Here is a 17,500-nt window from a genome sequence, read left to right on the forward strand (position 1 = left end):
CAACAAGGTTTGTAGCTTAGCTTGTAATATTAATAATAATATAAACCCATTAATCATATATGGGTGTACCGATATTTGTCCCAGAATGCTCCTATACTCAATTTTTTTTTAATGAGGCGTATTTGCACTGACTCGCAGCGGTGCCCTTTTAGCTTGGAAAAGTTTCCTGCTCTCTGATTGGTTAGAATTATCTTGTCCATCCAATCAACGATCAGGAAACTTTTCCGGGTTAAAAGAGCACCCCTGCGAATCGGTGCAAACCTGCCTCGCTAAAGAGAATTGACTATAGTTTTTCTAGTCTTTGTCTATCAGACAGAGAAGGTAATCTTGCTGCTCGTGCATTCCCTGGATCATCAGGTATATCTCAGACAGTAACAGCATTTCCATGTAGACTGTATGCAAGAGATTTAAATTTAAAGGTGCTTAGCAGGAATTTATATAAATGCTCATATGTGTCATAAAAAGACAAATTTTTCCATTACAACCATGTTAGTGTTATTTATGTTACTACTTTAGTACATGCATCTTTATCAAAAATATATATTCTATCTATTAAGTCCCAGTTACATGGAAAATATGACTGGCAGTTAAGTAAATATATCTCATTGTGTTAATTAAACAGTAGAATCATTGAATTAGGAAGAATTTCAAAGGCAGCAATAGACAGTTAAGAGCTCAAAAATATAATTCCTACACCAGGTAAAAAAGAATAGAAAACCAATTAGAATAATTGTAGGGATGCAAGGCCAAAAAAAAAATATGGGAATTAAGGTAATTATAGATTACCAAATAATCCAGAATAATTAAGGGAAGAAGCAAAAATGTAGTACTTCTCCACACCCAACTGAGGTCCTTCAACTTGTTTTTCAAAACTGGATCGACTATTGAGGTAAACTGAAGAAGGCCCAAGACCTTCTCTAGTTGCCATCAAAATGAGAAGTAGGCTACCTCATGAAAGAAAGAAATTGACCTTGCATAGCATTCTTTTCTGAGATGCTTCAGCCTGGCTTAGAATGGCTTTTGACATATTCCAATGGAGACCTAGTACCAAAATATCCATTTTTGGAACTAGTCTTGATTCTTTGCAGTTGATCAGGTATAATTATTTCGTCTCTGCCTAAACTAGTCAGTTATCCAATTAGGCAATGACCTGGACTTGATGCAAGCAAAGGAGTCTGATCACTGACTTTGATAGTTTGTGAACACACTTGGGGAAATATTGAGGTCAATAGGTATTGCTTTGAACCTGTATGAACCCCTTCTGAGTTAAAATTAAAACGTTAGGTAAGGTCGTAAGTGAAGAGCAGTAGGATCGTAACAATAAGCGTCTTTTAGATCTCTAGTACAGGTCCAAGCCCCTTGATATAGTAACTGGCAGAAATGCTTGAAGGTCATCTTGAATGTGTTGCATCTGATGTATTTTTCCTGTTGGAGCCGTTAGGCTTATAGCATGCTGCTTTTCAAACTAGTGTTTAGATTAGCTTGTAAAAACAATAATAATAACTTGCCCTCATTCGGGTAACTACTGTACGGTCTGTATAACAGATTCCCCCTTTACAACTTTGAATAGTTAATTTTTTTCCTGTAAACAGGTAAACTCAAATGAAAAATTAGTTTATTTATTAAAATACATTGTTGTATAGAAAATGTAGTCCCTTTTATTACAATATGAACCATAGTTGTTTATATATATTTTGTATTGGCATTTTTCCTACAGTTAATTCCGTAATATTAGTAATTTTGCCTCTAGCTAAAGTTCTTGTGATGGTGTAATGATTTTTATTTCAGTTATTATCAGTTCATGTACTGATATATTGTTTAAATAGATGCAATTTTTATTAGGGTTTAGGAATCTAATGATTAGCTTTTTTAAGAGCTGACTATTTTACTAATAGGTACTTGATTACTACCACAAATAATTAAGAAAAGTTTTGATTTATTTTTGGTTAATATAATTTGGAATATTTAGGAGCTACGAAAGTTGATATTGATTGTATATTAGCAGCCAAATAAATTTTGTGTAAGCCTTTTGATAATACTTAAATGATTTTGATCTACATTAGTTAAAGAAAAACATGAATTGTTAATTTTCTAACATGGTGAACAAATTATTTGGTAATACTGTACTGTATTCCATTGAAATAATGACAGCCTCCCATTTAGCTTGTTTAATTTTAAATTGCTGACTCTTAAGTAGCCTTCTTTTCCCGTCATATAATTCTTTCTTTATTTCTGGATTATAAATGCTATTTCACCAGTACAGTAATTTGAATAGTTATTGAATGCTGAACGTAAGTAATTTTCTGGTAGGAATATAAGGTTGTAAATCATTGTTTTTTAAATATTTAACTTAGCCGGTGAATATATAATAGCTGAGCCTCCGGCGGCTCGACAGAAAAACACACAAAAACTCGCGAGCGATCGCTATGAAGTTGCGGGTGTGCCCACTAGCGCCAACTATCGGCCAGATACCGCATATACATGTAAACAGACCCAATTTTTCTCTGTCGACGTTGACGACAAGACGTATTCATACTCGCTGTAGAACCTGGAGTTTTCTTAACATATTTGGTGAAGTACTTCATTTTGGTTTGAGCTTTCGCAGTGCAGGTGTTTTATCTTCAACTTAAATCTTGAACTCGTTTTTGGATAGATTTAATTTTTGATGACTTTGGATTGTTTTTTTGGACTTTCTTTGACTTTTAAATGGCCGACCCTTCCCTTAGTACGGAAGTGTGTTTTAGGCTTTTAGCATTTATCTTATCACGTTATAAATTGTTGTTGTTAATTATAGATTTTCCTTTATTAGGCCTCTTCGATTAGCTTTCCATTTATAATAAACATCAAAATAAATTTTAATGATTTGTTTATATGCGACCTTTCCTATTCCTCCTCTAATCCGAGAGTAGGCGGTCCTAACTTGGAAACCGAAGTTAAACAACGTTGAGCCCTTTCAATCGTAAATAACTTTTACAGAGCAAATGATTTAAAACTTATTAAATGAATATTTTTTAGTAGATATTTTATGAAAGATTTTCTTTGAATAGTCTTCATACTGTTTCAAAGATGAACTAACGTTTAGTTTATTTATGCTACGCAGTTTGCGCTCTATCGTTACGATAGAGAGAGAGAGAATCACGGTTTCACTTTGCAGAAAGAGTAAATCGATTCTGACGTTTTGTTCATTCTTCTTTCAAACTTAAATGTTTTAAATACTATTTTAAAGGAACTTGTTAATTGAAAAACCTTTCAGTTTTTTCCTTTGGTCAAATAACCTGTTTATTGACGAAAGGTAAGTGGGCTCTTCTCTTCGGTGCGAAATCCAGAGAGAGAGAGAGAGAGAGAGACGGAGAGAGAGAGTGGAAGAGAGAACGTTCCGATCTTTAATCTCGTCCCAAGCGAGTAACGTTGTTCTCGAGTCAGTTTTTTACTCTCGTCCCTAGTCTCTGTACGGGGAGAAAGGATAAAACGTTTTTAGTTTTTATTCTCGTCCCAAGGCACTGTACGGTGAGAGATTGAAAACGTAGTTTTGAATGAACTAGTGTTTAGTCTCCTTCCCAGCCACTGATCTTTTTATCTTAATATATGTTTACTGTTTTTTGCTTGTATTAATGTGCTTACATTATACGACTGATTTCGCAATTATAACCTCTTGATGGGGTAGAATTGCGTGCTTCAGGTAGAAATCAGTTTTATTCATGCCTAATGTGAATTGTTGTAAAATTTGATTTCAGTGAAGTAAGTGCAAAACAGAAAATCGTAGTGATAAAGTGATAATTGCGCAAAGTGTTATCAGTGTTGCGACCGAGGGTTCGTCTGTTCGTGCCTGTCGTTCGCCTAGTCCGAGACCTCTTGCAAGCTCCCAAGCCCAGGGGAGAAGTAATGTCGTACGACTTATGGGTTCGAGAGGACTTGATCAGCGAACAGACGTTCCCTCTATGGTTTCAGGCGTGTCTCATCAACACCGCCCCTACCATAAGACGAGCGAGACGATTTTCTCCTCGTCATCCGAAGGCTTTTCGCATAAGAAACCGTGGAACAAGGTTTCGAGGCCCTTTAAGCGAAAGTCAGTCCTTTCAGGACAGGTCCAGCGTCCTGGTTGTAACCATTAGGACAGCTCTGACCCTATGCAGTCATCGGAAGACTGCTCGCCGCCTAAACAAAAGCGTAACACAGGCTCCGAGAGTCTTTTTGTAGGCAAGGTTTTGCAGTCACAGACGTTACCCTCGTCTCTTACCGCAACCATTCCCGTTGATCCTAAATGGGTTGTACGGCAAGACATGCAGAATAAGCTTGCCTCTCTTATGGAGGACTATTCTGTTGAGCAGGTTCACGATGATCCTCGCCGCTTAGCTGATCGAGATCTTGGCCGTCAGCCGCCCAAACGAGCCTTTGCTCGTCCTGTTGACATTGACGTTACAAAGTCACGTCAATCGTGTTTTGTAGAGCCTCACTCGATGCAGTCCCGTGTTGACTCTCAGCCGCTTGTGGACGTTCAGCCGCTGCCGCTTGCTCTTGTTGACGTTCAGGACGTTCACCAACCAGCATAGTTGACTTGTTTTGACGTTGAGCGTCAAGCACCGCAGTCAAGAGTTTTTTGACTGCTCAGTCTAAGCAGTCAAGGCAGTCTCGAGTTGACGTCGAACGTTCTCCCGCACCTGTTGTTGTTACTGGTCAGTCCTTTAAGCAGTTACATGACATAGCGTCCTTGACTGCTACTGTTGCTCCTTTGCGTGTGGACTCTGCTTGTCAAGCATTGCCACCACGGCAGGTCTCTCCCTTGCTTGAGACTCGGCTATTGTCGGACAAGGTTCCTTCAGATGAGGAAGTTGCTGATCCCCCTCCTACTGATATTCCCTTGAGGACTCTGTCAGACGGAGAGGAGCCTAAAGCTGCTCAGCCCTCTATGGACTTTAAATAAATCATGCTGATTTTTAAGGATCTTTGTCCGGATCTTTTTGTAACTGCTGCTCCTCGTTCGCCTAAACGTCAGAGTTTACACTAGGCCTAGCTACTTCGAAGCCGTTGTTTTATAAGCTAGTGCTCTCTCGCTCTTCTAAGAGAGCTTTACGTTTGCTAGGCGACTGGTTAATCACCAGGAGGAGTTTGGGGGAGACAGCCTTTGCTTTCCCTACTTTTAAGCTGGCTTATAGAGCGAGAGTCTGATATGACACGGGAGAAGTTCTCGGCTTGGGAGTTCCTGCCTCTGCCCAGATAGACTTCTCAAACCTCATAGACTCTCCCTGGCGCCTGGCCATGAGACGCTCCAAGATTTTATGGTCGACTTCAGAGCTAGACCATCTCCTGTTAGGAGTTTTTTTCGAGCGTTTGAAGTTTTGCTGTACAATTATGTCATGCATAAACAAGGCTTTCAGGGATGGCTCCAATGATCTGACAGCCACGTTCTCTGCAGGAACAAGTCCCTCAGGGATGGCTCCAATGATCTGGCAGCCATGTTCACTGCAGGAGTACGTAAGAGGCAAGTGCGCTCAATGTGTTCATTGTCAAGACAAACTTCACGATGAAGTCTACCAGGCTGTCTTGACAGCATTAATGGAAGGCGACTGGATGGTTCTCTCGACCTTCAGGAGGCATACTTCCACATTCCTATACACCCGGATTCCCAACCGTTTCTGAGGTTTGTTTACAGGAATGTGGGGTACCAGTTTCGAGCCCTGTGCTTTGGCCTCAGTCCTGCTCCTCTCGTGTTTACGAGGCTCATGAGGAATGTGGCAAAATCCCTCCATCTATCGGGGATCCGAGCCTCCCTGTACTTGGACGACTGGCTTCTCAGAGCATCGTCCAGTCTTCGCTGTCTGCAGGATCTACATTGGACGTTGAGTCTGGCCAGGGAGTTGGGACTTTTGGTCAACCTAAAAGTCCCAACTGATCCCATCCCAGATTATTCTATATTTGGGGATGGAGATTCGCAGTCCAGTTTTTTCGGGCTTTTCCGTCTGCCACCCGAATAGAACAAGCCCTGCTCGAAGTCCAACTAATGCTGAAAAGAGAACGTTTGTTCAGTCAGGAGTTGGAACAGTCTCGTAGGGACTCTCTCATCCCTGGAGCAGTTTGTCTCACTAGGGAGACTACACCTTCTGCCTCTCCGGTTCCATCTAGCCTTTCACTGGAACTAGGACAAGACGTTAGAGACGGTATCATTCCCAGTCTCCGAACCAGTAAAGGCATGCCTGAAATGGTGGGACAGCAATATCAGTCTGAGAGAGGGACTATCCCTAGCAGTCAAGAACCCAAACCACGTGTTGTTCTCAGACGCGTCAGATTTGGGTTGGGGTGCGACCCTGGACGGTCGGGAATGCTCGGGTCTGTGGACCTCAAGTCAGAAGAGCATGCACATCAACGGCAAGGAGCTATTCGCAGTCCACTTGGCCTTGATGATATTCGAAAGCTTCTTCGAAACTAAGTGGTAGAGGTCAACTCAGACAACACCACAGCTTTAGCGTACATCTCCAAGCAAGGAGGCACACACTCCTTCACGCTGCTCGAGATCGCAAGGGACCTTCTCTTATGGTCAAGAAATCGAGGCATCTCCCTGTTGACGAGATTCATCCAGGGGGACTTGAACGTCTTGGCAGACTGTCTCAGTCGGAGGGGTCAGGTGATACCCACGGAATGGACCCTCCACAATGACGTGGGCAAGAGTCTTTGGGCTACTTGGGGTCAACCCACCATAGACCTCTTTGCCTCTTCGTTGACCAAAAGGTTACCAATCTATTGCTCTCCAGTCCTAGATACAGAAGCAATCCACATAGATGCGTTTCTACTGGATTGGTCTCTTCTGGACTTATATGCATTCCCACCATTCAAGATAGTCAACAAGGTACTGCAGAAGTTCGCCTCTCACGAAGGGACAAGGTTGACGTTGGTTGCTACCCTCTGGCCCGCGAGAGAGTGGTTCACCGAGGTACTTCAATGGCTGGTAGACTTTCCAAGAAGTCTTCCTCTAAGGGTAGATCTGTTACGTCAGCCCCACGTAAAGAATGTCCATCAAAGCCTCCCCGCTCTTCGTCTGACTTCCTTCAGACTATCGAAAGACTCTCAAGAGCTCGAGGCTTTTCGAAGGAGGCAGCCAGTGCGATTGCAAGAGCGAGGAGAGCTTCTACCATTAGAGTATACCAGTCGAAGTGGGAAGTCTTTCGAGACTGGTGCAAGTCAGCATCTGTGTCCTCGTCCAGTACCTCTGTAGCCCAAATCGCAGATTTTCTTTTACATCTGAGAAAGGTTCGCTCCCTTTCAGCTCCCACGATTAAGGTCTACAGGAGCATGTTGGCTTCGGTCTTTCGACATAGAGGCTTAGATCTTTCCAACAATAAAGATCTCCAAGATCTCCTTAAGTCTTTCGAGACCTCTAAGGAACGTCGTTTGGCAACTCCTGGATGGAACTTAGACGTGGTCCTAAGGTTCCTCATGTCAGACAGGTTTGAGCCATTACATTCAGCCTCCCTGAAGGATCTCACCCTCAAGACACTTTTCTTAGTGTGCTTGGCTTCGGCTAAAAGGGTCAGTGAACTTCATGCCTTCAGTAAGAACATCGGCTTTTCTACAGAAAAAGCCACTTGTTCACTTCAACTTGGTTTCCTGGCCAAAAATGAACTGCCTTCTCGTCCTTGGCCTAAATCTTTTGATATTCCTTGCTTATCAGAGATCGTAGGCAACGAACTGGAAAGAGTATTATGTCCTGTTAGAGCTCTTAAGTTCTATTTAGCTCGTACTAAGTCATTACGAGGTAAATCTGAGGCATTATGGTGCTCAGTTAAGAAACCATCATTGCCTATGTCAAAGAATGCTTTGTCATATTTTATCAGATTTTTAATACGAGAAGCTCATTCTCACTTGAATGAGAAAGACCGATGTTTGCTTAAGGTTAAGACGCACGAAGTTAGAGCTATAGCAACCTCCGTGGCCTTCAAGCAAAATAAATCTCTGCAAAGTATTATGGACGCGACTTTTTGGAGAAGCAAGTCAGTGTTCGCGTCATTTTACTTAAAAGATGTCCAGACTCTTTACGAGGACTGCTACACACTGGGTCCATTCGTTGCAGCGAGTGCAGTAGTGGGTGAGGGTTCTACCACTACATTACCCTAATTCCAATATCCTTTTTAATCTGTCTCTTGAAATGTTTTTAATATTGTTTTTTGGGTTGTACGGAAGGCTAAGAAGCCTTTCGCATCCTGATTGATTTGGCGGGTGGTCAAAGTCATTTCTTGTGAGCGCCCAGATTAGGGGTTTGATGAGGTCCTGTTGTATGGGTTGCAGCCCTTAATACTTCAGCTCCTGGGAGTCTTTCAGCATCCTAAGAGGATCGCTGGGCTTCGTGAGGAAGACAGACTAATAAAGCAGAGTAATCGTCTAAGTCGACTTCCTTACCAGGTACCTTTATATATTTGGGTTTTGTTATGATATAACTGTCAAAAACTCTAAACTCTATATGAATGAAACATGTACAGCCCTAGAATACTGAAAGCATCTGGGAAATGGAGGGTAAAATGTAATGACAAGATCACCTCAAGATTGTGATGTTAAAGCACATTGGGATAATGAAAAATATTTGAGTAAAGTAACCAACACCACAGCTTTAGCGTACATCTCCAAGCAAGGAGGCACACACTCCTTCACGCTGCTCGAGATCGCAAGGGACCTTCTCTTATGGTCAAGAAATCGAGGCATCTCCCTGTTGACGAGATTCATCCAGGGGGACTTGAACGTCTTGGCAGACTGACTTGCGGGTGGTCAAAGTCATTTCTTGTGAGCGCCCAGATTAGGGGTTTGATGAGGTCCTGTTGTATGGGTTGCAGCCCTTAATACTTCAGCTCCTGGGAGTCTTTCAGCATCCTAAGAGGATCGCTGGGCTTCGTGAGGAAGACAGACTAATAAAGCAGAGTAATCGTCTAAGTCGACTTCCTTACCAGGTACCTTTATATATTTGGGTTTTGTTATGATATAACTGTCAAAAACTCTAAGCATATACGCTGTAAACTTAATTAACTCTGGTCTCTACCCACCACCATGGGTGTGAATCAGCTATTATATATTCACCGGCTAAGTTAAATATTTAAAAATGATATTTTAATTATAAAATAAATTTTTGTATATACTTACCCGGTGAATATATAAATTAAAGGCCCCCCCTTCCTCCCCGATAGAGACCCAGCGGGATGATAAAAATTGGGTCTGTTTACATGTATATGCGGTATCTGGCCGATAGTTGGCGCTAGTGGGCACACCCGCAACCTTCATAGCGATCGCTCGCGAGTTTTTGTGTGTTTTTCTGTCGAGCCGCCGGAGGCTCAGCTATTATATATTCACCGGGTAAGTATATTCAAAAATTTATTTTATAATTAAAATATCATATTAGTCACTCTGAATGGAGGATAATTTTTTATCCTGTTTGACAATGTAGTATGGCAGAATTAGTTATTGAACTACTTTGATCTCTATATGAATGAAACATGTACAGCCCTAGAATACTGAAAGCATCTGGGAAATGGAGGGTAAAATGTAATGACAAGATCACCTCAAGATTGTGATGTTAAAGCACATTGGGATAATGAAAAATATTTGAGTAAAGTAACCAAAATGGAATGTTTGAACCTCTGGTTATTTAGGTGATGAGCAAGCTTTGGTGATCATAAGGTTGCTTTCTAGACCAAAGAGCTGAAGAGACATTGTTCCCCTCCCCCTATTAACAGATCATTTTGGAGTGGTCAGTACTTTGAATACAGTTGTATCATGCAAATAAAAGAAAGGTATAGGAGAAAATTGGCAAAAAGGGAGCTTTGATAATAAAAACTTTTACTGTATTTGTATGAACCTCTCCTGATGTTCATATTGCAGTCTCTCGAAGAACACTAAGACGATCCTTCCATGCAGAACAGTATTGTGATTTGGATAACTTTTGTGAAGAGTATGAAGGCCTTGCTGTTCCTCTCATGGAAAAGTATTGTACGTTTCTACGATTACGTATCAAATTTAGAGTTCCAAGCCCAAAAGGAAACTTGCTTCTAGTTCAGGGGAAAGTCCATTCTATTCCTGCTCCAGGGATATACAACAAGTTATTCTTAGTCCCCACAGCTTCAAGAAGTTGGAGATCAGGTCAATATATCTAAACCCTTGACAAGTTTAAATTACTCACAAATTTTTTGATGATAAATAGCTGATAGGTATGAGGAAGGGAGGAGGTCAGTTAATAGTTTAAATAAAGTAGAAAGACTCTGAAACAAAGGAAATGGATAGAGAAACCTATGAATTCATGACTAAAACTTAGCATCAATGCTTGTCATATTTATGTGTAGAGAAACCTATAAATAAAACCATGGCTTTATGTGAAACCTAAGATGGAACAGAAGGGTAGCAATATAATCTGTTATTTAGGGAAGCCTTAGAATTATTTCCTTTTACTAAGAGAGATCAAAATTGGATTAATCAAGAGAAAAGAAGGCTAATAGAAATGGCTTTGAATGCAGAAATTCTTTAATATAATGATGAATTTAGGATTATCTCACTAGAGGGAAGTAAATTTCCTAAATGTGATGGAAAAGCTTTGGCAGGACTAGTTTAAACAGAGGATGAACACGGAGGTAAATATGTCGTAATGATGGTAAGACCTGCTGTTGCTTTGCAGGATGTTGGTTTTATTATGAGTGAATTAAAGTGATTTCAATTAAGCCAAGACAAGAAGTCAAATTAGATCTGTTTTATTCAGTACTTATTTACATGTCAGGTTAGGGACATTTCTGGTGTAAGTTATTGTGAGATGACTCACAGATTTCTAGTTATGTTAAATTTATGTAATCTAGCATCACAATGAATATGGTCATTGGCACTAGTCTTCATTTTGAGTAAACAAACCTTGTAAGATAAAGTTAAGAGAACGATAGGCTGGTAAAAATATTATGTCAAGTTTAAATCAGAAAGCAAATAGTGAACTTATTTACAAGTGGTTTTCTTTTTTTAGAAAACGCCAAACCAATTGCAGCCATTGATGGAAACTTGTCTGGAAGTAAAGGTTAAGAAAGTTTGGTTCTCTATTTTAGCGCACTGTACAAATAATATCCAAAGATAATTTATAGTGAATTTTTATTTATATACTGTATTTTTGTAGTACCGATATTCAAGATAAATTATTGCATTCTGAATGGAATCGCAAGGTATTTAGAATAATTGAAAGAAAAAAAAAGCTTCAGTAGAGCTGCTTTCGTGCTGTCTTGCTTTTCTGTTTAAACCTTCAATTTTCCAGAGGTTTCTTCTATGAAAGAGCCGTCTCCTAGGCTGATATGATATAGGTCTGAATATTGTGTTTTCTTATTAAGTCAGACTTCCTTATGCCTTAAACCTTCCCTCTTTTTCCTGCATGCAGTCTGACTATGAAAATGTGGATACCGTATGTATGCTTTTTTGTGGCGTTTGCATAACTTTCTTATTGTCCATGGTTATATTTGTTTGTTTTGTATGCCCTGATGTTTAACTTTGTTGATGTGAAGGTGCTTTATTTTAAACTAGCATGGAAAGTTATTGTAATGAGGTTATCATAGAATATTTGTGCAATGCAAACGTGAAGACAATTTTTTTATATTGAAAGAAAAAAAGTTGCAATTTGTTTTCATTGGAAAATTTTAATTTTGATCTTTGAGAGATTTTCAGTTTAGTATACTGTGATCTTTTGCATGGATTAGTAGTGTATGTATTTTAGCATAGTATAATACATGTAGATATTTAAGGTTTTTTTCAAGTCCACACCTTAGTTTCAAATTAATCCATTAGCTTGATCTTCGGATGAATTATGTCAGAATCTGTAAATTTAGATTCTCTAGTTTTTTCACGTGCCATTAGGTGACTTTAGATATGTATGAAGTGGTAATATTTACTATACCGATATCACTTATGACCTCTGCTTTGAACATAATAATAAAGCTTACTTGAATGTTGCTCATTTGCAGATGTTCTTTTTCATGAGTCCTCTTAACTTTGTATTTTACGGAGTATTATTGGTAGAAATTGTTATTTGTAGAGTACAGTAGTTGACTTGACTTAGGTAAATAATATATTTAAAGTAGTATTTTAAAACCTTCTCATTTAAGAGTTTCCTCTAAATTTTGATCTGGTACATTGGAAACTGAATACTGTATATAGTATCTGGTATTCCAGAAGGCTTATTTTAGTTTTTGGTTACTGACTATTTATAAGCCATTACACAGTAGATAGATTTGTTTGTTTCTGAACTGTCGGTAATTCTTTTTACACCTTGGAAGATGTATTCCATATGTTTGTTGTGCATTGAACAGCAATGGTAAAACTTGTAGTAAAGCGAGCATACTATGCTAATCTTGAGATGGATTAGTATGGAAGCTGCTTCCAAGTCTTTTTTACCATTTTTTATAAAAAGAATTTGTCAACATCTTTTTAGTCTAAACTTCCAACCTTCCTCTACTTTAAATTAATTAAGTCAGTTAGTTTTAATATAGCCCAAAAAAATAATGGAGAACAGTAATTTATGATAATTGTTTTGGTCCAAAGGTTCAAATTAAGGGTTTTCATGAAGGAAAAACCTATTTCTTGGGGACATGCTATGTGGTCTCCAATGACTTTCCTGTAAAAGGCTAGAACAGGAAATCCAGTAAAACATAAAATACTAGGGGTAGTATTTCAAGTTGCAAAGCACGGATTCAGTGTACAGTACATAAGGGAGACCCATGGGTTCAAACTTTATTGAACCCGTCACAGCACCTCCAATGTTGAAAACCATCTGCCATTCATAGAACTTTAAGATTTTTGTGAAGTCTTTCTCCCCACAAAATGGAAGGCTCAAGAAGGGGCCAATCAATTAGTTGATGGTTTTTTTTATGTCCCAGATTCTCTTAAGATAGCTAAAATTAAGATTTGACAAACTGTTTAACCTAGGTTAAAAGGTTTCTCATGAATGGCAGAGGTAAGGGACAGGACAGTGCCATTCATGAGTAACTTTTAAAACTAAATTAAACAGCCTGTCAAGCTTTAAGTTCTGGTGTCCTAAGATGATCAGGGATGGAAGGAAAACAATCATCCAATTGATTGGCATCTTGATCATCCATTTGTGGGATGAAAGGCTAAAAGAAAATCATGAAATTTCATGAATGCCAGATGATTTTCAATGTTGGAGGTGCTGTGACTGGTTCAATAGTGCTTGAACCCATGGGCCTCCCTTATATACTGTACACTGAATTCGTGCTTTGCACGTTGTAACACTACCCTATAGAGAAGGGGGAGACAATATTTCTTTGGTATTTTATATTTCATTGGCTATTTGTTCTAGTTTTTACAGAAAGTCCTTAGAGACCCCACAGCACATTACTGCCCACTCAAATGGAATTAGCTACCAAAAAAATGACAGTAGTGATTATAAAGAATTTAAAAATGTGGTTGATATAAGTTGTGGAGTTTGATTTTGTCTTTTAATTGGCTTTTATAAGTAACACAAATTTTCTAGCATTACATAGGTATGAGTAACACAAATTTTCTAGCATTACATAGGTATAAGATATAGTCAGCCAGTTGATAAAATATAAATACATTTCAATCTTTATATGGTACTATGTAATGATTAGGTAAAGTGAGTAAATGAAAAGTTTCTACATATTTTTTGAATTCATATTAATACCTGCTCTGTATACAGTTGGCCACAGAGTCAGTTAAAGCTATGGGTTCTGTCAGTAATAGGGTAGGCTTACGGAAGATGGAGATATATTATGTAATTTAGTTTTGCAGATATTTTTATACTGAATGGGATAGATACAACTATCTGACTCGGTTCTTTACATCTGGTATGAGATTGGGGTGTGATTGAGTAGAATATCTGTCAAGTATTGTACTGTACTAGGTTTATAATGTTCATGGAACTGCTTTGTATCTTCCAGCATAAGAATGCAGTACACTCAGTACTTGGTTTGATAGCTCACAATGGTTGTATATTTTTAGCAACAATTTTTTCATCCAAGTTGAAGATTAGAATAGTTAGGTTTTCTAACAAAACTGATTTTTTTTCTTTTAATACAAACCCAATGCTTATATATTTTCTCGTGTGTTGGCTTTATCACTTGACACTCCTGAATGGTAGTTTTAAGATTTTTTGTTAGGTCACCTTCAGCCCAAGCTAGGTAATAGCATCCCGTGTGTATTTTCGATACATATTTGATACAAAAAAAATTTTTTTGCTATAAAATCTTGTATCATTATAAACATCATCCCATATACAATTATCCACATAATTTCTTCAATTCTTATTTTTGTAACCAATTTTGGATTTATTTTAAGAACTCAGTAAGCAATTTTATTTGTTGAGGCATATTTTGTTTTGTCAGAAGGTCTCTATCACAAAAAAGTTATGAAGAATAAGCACACCTATATGTACAAAACATAAACTAAAATATAAAATGGTTTCTCAAATATCATAACTGAACTTTACTCAGAACATATAATAGAAAAATATATCAAACATATGTATACTACCTGCTACTTTTGATATCTTTTAGTTAGAAGATACCCAAAATTATTACATTGTTGAATTTGCAGAGGCAAATACTCAAAGATGGTACAACATGGATTTCACAGGCTCCCTGCATTTGGTCTAATTCATGAATATTAAAGCTAGTGATGTTAAGGCCTCCTGTAATTCAAAACAAAAGTTTGGTCCTAGTAAGAGGAGAAAGCTATAGTCTGATAAGAGAGGCACCTTTAAGGTGGGTAGGCTATCATTGTCATTGGTTTTAAGCCCATCCCCTATGCACTTGACCATCAGCTATTTTGTGGAGCAGGATTGAAGTCCTGGATAGAGCACTTGTTGAAAAACATTAATGGTGTCCTCTACCATAGTTACAGTCTTCAAGAATAGGAGGGCTAATTGATGTCCTGAAACTTTTTCTATCCCATGTCTTCTAGCCTGCTTACAAAACCACAGGGCTGTGATTGCATTTCCAATTGATAATGGCACTCAGATAGTCTAAATTTCAGGGAAACAACAAACATGTATATAGTAGGTGCATTGTTCTCAGCATCCCAGCTGCATCAATTATGGATGCAAAGTCATCCTGGCTCACTGTCCTACTAATGAATATGCTAAGCCATGTCTAATATGCTTGATAAATCTCATCATGTGGTGAGGTTTCCACAGCTTTCTACTTGTACAAGATGATCCATGCCTGTTCAAATTGTGATCACTGTCCTTATTTTGATAAGGGTTGTTAAGTTCTGCAAAGGTTGAACATTATTGGTTACTAGACAAAGGAGTACAGTAATCCAGAACAATAGCTGTGCAGGCAATGAGTCTGGTGGGTGGGGAATGGCAAATTGGACAATGGGGAAGGTAGGGTACAAGCAGTTAAAGAACTGGCATTTCATGGAAAGGGCTAATACTATAAAGTTCTCTTTTTGAAGATTGGGATCCTGTGTTTCAGAGAGGTCATTCAAAGGGATCAAAGAGTCTGGCAAATGGAGGGTAAAATGTAATGATAAGATCACCTCAAGATTGTGATGATGAAGTACATAGAGGCTAATGAAAACTATTTGAGTAGTGTAACCAAAATGGAATGTTTGAACCTCTGGTTAATTAGGTGGTGAACAAGCTTTGGTGATCATAAGGTTGCTTTCTAGACCAATGGGCTGAAGAGACTTTGCTCCCCTCCCCTGATTAACAGATCATTATTAAATTACTATTCAGGATTGTGTCCAGTATGAGTTCAAGACACATATTGGCTAAATATATGAGTGCTCGGTATATCAGAAAACAAACTATTTGAAGATTTGTGGGCACAATGAGTTTTTACTATATTTTTTCGTCCTATCTGTATTGACTAACAATTGTGAAAATGTCAATGATTGTTCTACAGTTAGCAACTTATGCATTTAATTGATTATGCCAAGGCAGTAGTAGTTGTAGGATAACCTGAATTTTTAAAAAAATATTAAAACTACATGTAGTAAAATTTGAAATTTAGAAAATTTTGTTATACACTAATGTACAATCTTTTTATGCTGTTTTTTGGGATTGGTTGTATAGTATACTCTTTGAGCGCTAACCCCTATACCAAAAACTCTGGCACTAAGAACCTGTTTTTGAGACATTTTGCCTAACTCTTCCTAGCAAAAAACTATTAGATAGGACATCATAATTTTTACATCATAGCTGAATAGAATGCATATACAATTTTACATCTTGTGTAGAATTTTCATGTGTTAATAATAGAAAAGATAAAAGAACTGGCAATAATTGGATGGGAAATAGCCAGGTATAGAATATGTCCAGTGGTGCTGAAGGGACTTTAAAGTTATGGTATGAATTTTTACCATAGTTATTAAACCATATCTTTAGAAGGCATGATATTTTATAGATATAGTTGAACCTCCCAATAATAGACTGACTAATAGGAAGAATGGGTGTCTATTACTGGCTATAGGCCATTGTACTGTATCGGCAATATGTTTCTCTAAGCATAAAATTAAGCAAAATCATACCAAATTGTATAGGCTAGAGGCCTTCATATATACCCGACATGTGGGATAACATTAATACGACCAGCTAAGACTAACCTGCTTTCATTTTTCACCCTTGGATGACATAATTAAAGAATGTAAATTAAATGATACTCATGAAAACAAAGATTACTTCAACTGTGGGCCATATCAAAACAAACTGAAAAACACTAGTGAGTAAGACGGGGACTACTACTACTACTACTACTACTACTACTACTACTACTACTACTACTACTACTACTACTACTACTACTACTTACCCTCTATTGAAATCAAACAAAAATTGTAAAAACATTATTCAGGAATAAAAAGTTTTAAGTGATTAAGTTAATAAATGTAAATACCACATGTATATATCTGTATATAAGACGACCTTTATTTTAGAAGAGATGAAAAATTGAGGCAAGTTTTAATCAATACTTGTCGTACATTATAAGACGACTGCTAAATTATTAAAACACCTGTCTATAGGTTAGGTTTAGGACGTTTAAAGAAGTTATTATAAGTTTTACTGTACAGTATCTTTAGAAATATAAGAAATAGTTTTTATGAAGGAAAAACTTATTTTTGAGGAGGTGCTGTGCTGTCTGTAAAATACATGACCAGAAAGAATTGGTTGTACCCAGAGTGACATGAAAGCGAATGGTGTTTGAAGGTTTGTTGTGAAGTATGTACACCGGTAATAACTTGAGAGGATGGTTCTTTTCTAGGACACCTTGCATGATGCCACACATAGGAAATGATTTTCAGCTACTGGGGTGCTGTGGCAAGATCAAACGAGCCTGAACATGCAGGTCTCCTCTATACACCCAAAGTCCATGCTTCGCACATTGATACATTGGTCAAGCCTTTAACTTATAAGTCATAACCGCAAAAATAAGCAAAATAAAGCCGATTCTGTATGATGTTTTTGCAACGTACGACGGCTAAAAGGGAATCCATTTTATTTGTTCATGTTTTATGACCAATCATAACA

The 17,500-nt window shown here is 38.1% G+C and overlaps 1 protein-coding gene across 9 annotated transcripts in view; it reads left to right on the forward strand.

The window, feature by feature from the left end:
* LOC137638734 (ankyrin repeat and sterile alpha motif domain-containing protein 1B-like) overlaps positions 1–17,500 on the forward strand; it is a 182,360-nt gene that overhangs the window by 30,566 nt on the left and 134,294 nt on the right. For 8 of the 9 annotated variants that reach the window (XR_011044177.1, XR_011044178.1, XM_068371072.1 and 5 more), the window contains one exon: positions 10,976–11,026. The exons of the other annotated variant lie outside the window; for it this stretch is intronic. Coding sequence is in view for 6 of the 8 variants with exons in the window: in XM_068371072.1 (XP_068227173.1) it covers positions 10,976–11,026 (51 nt within the window). In the remaining 2 variants the exon portion in view is untranslated. The remainder of the gene's footprint in view (positions 1–10,975; positions 11,027–17,500) is intronic. 9 annotated transcript variants of the gene reach the window in all.

Source organism: Palaemon carinicauda, chromosome 3, assembly GCF_036898095.1.
Source record: "Palaemon carinicauda isolate YSFRI2023 chromosome 3, ASM3689809v2, whole genome shotgun sequence".
Taxonomy (NCBI): Eukaryota; Metazoa; Arthropoda; class Malacostraca; order Decapoda; family Palaemonidae; genus Palaemon; species Palaemon carinicauda.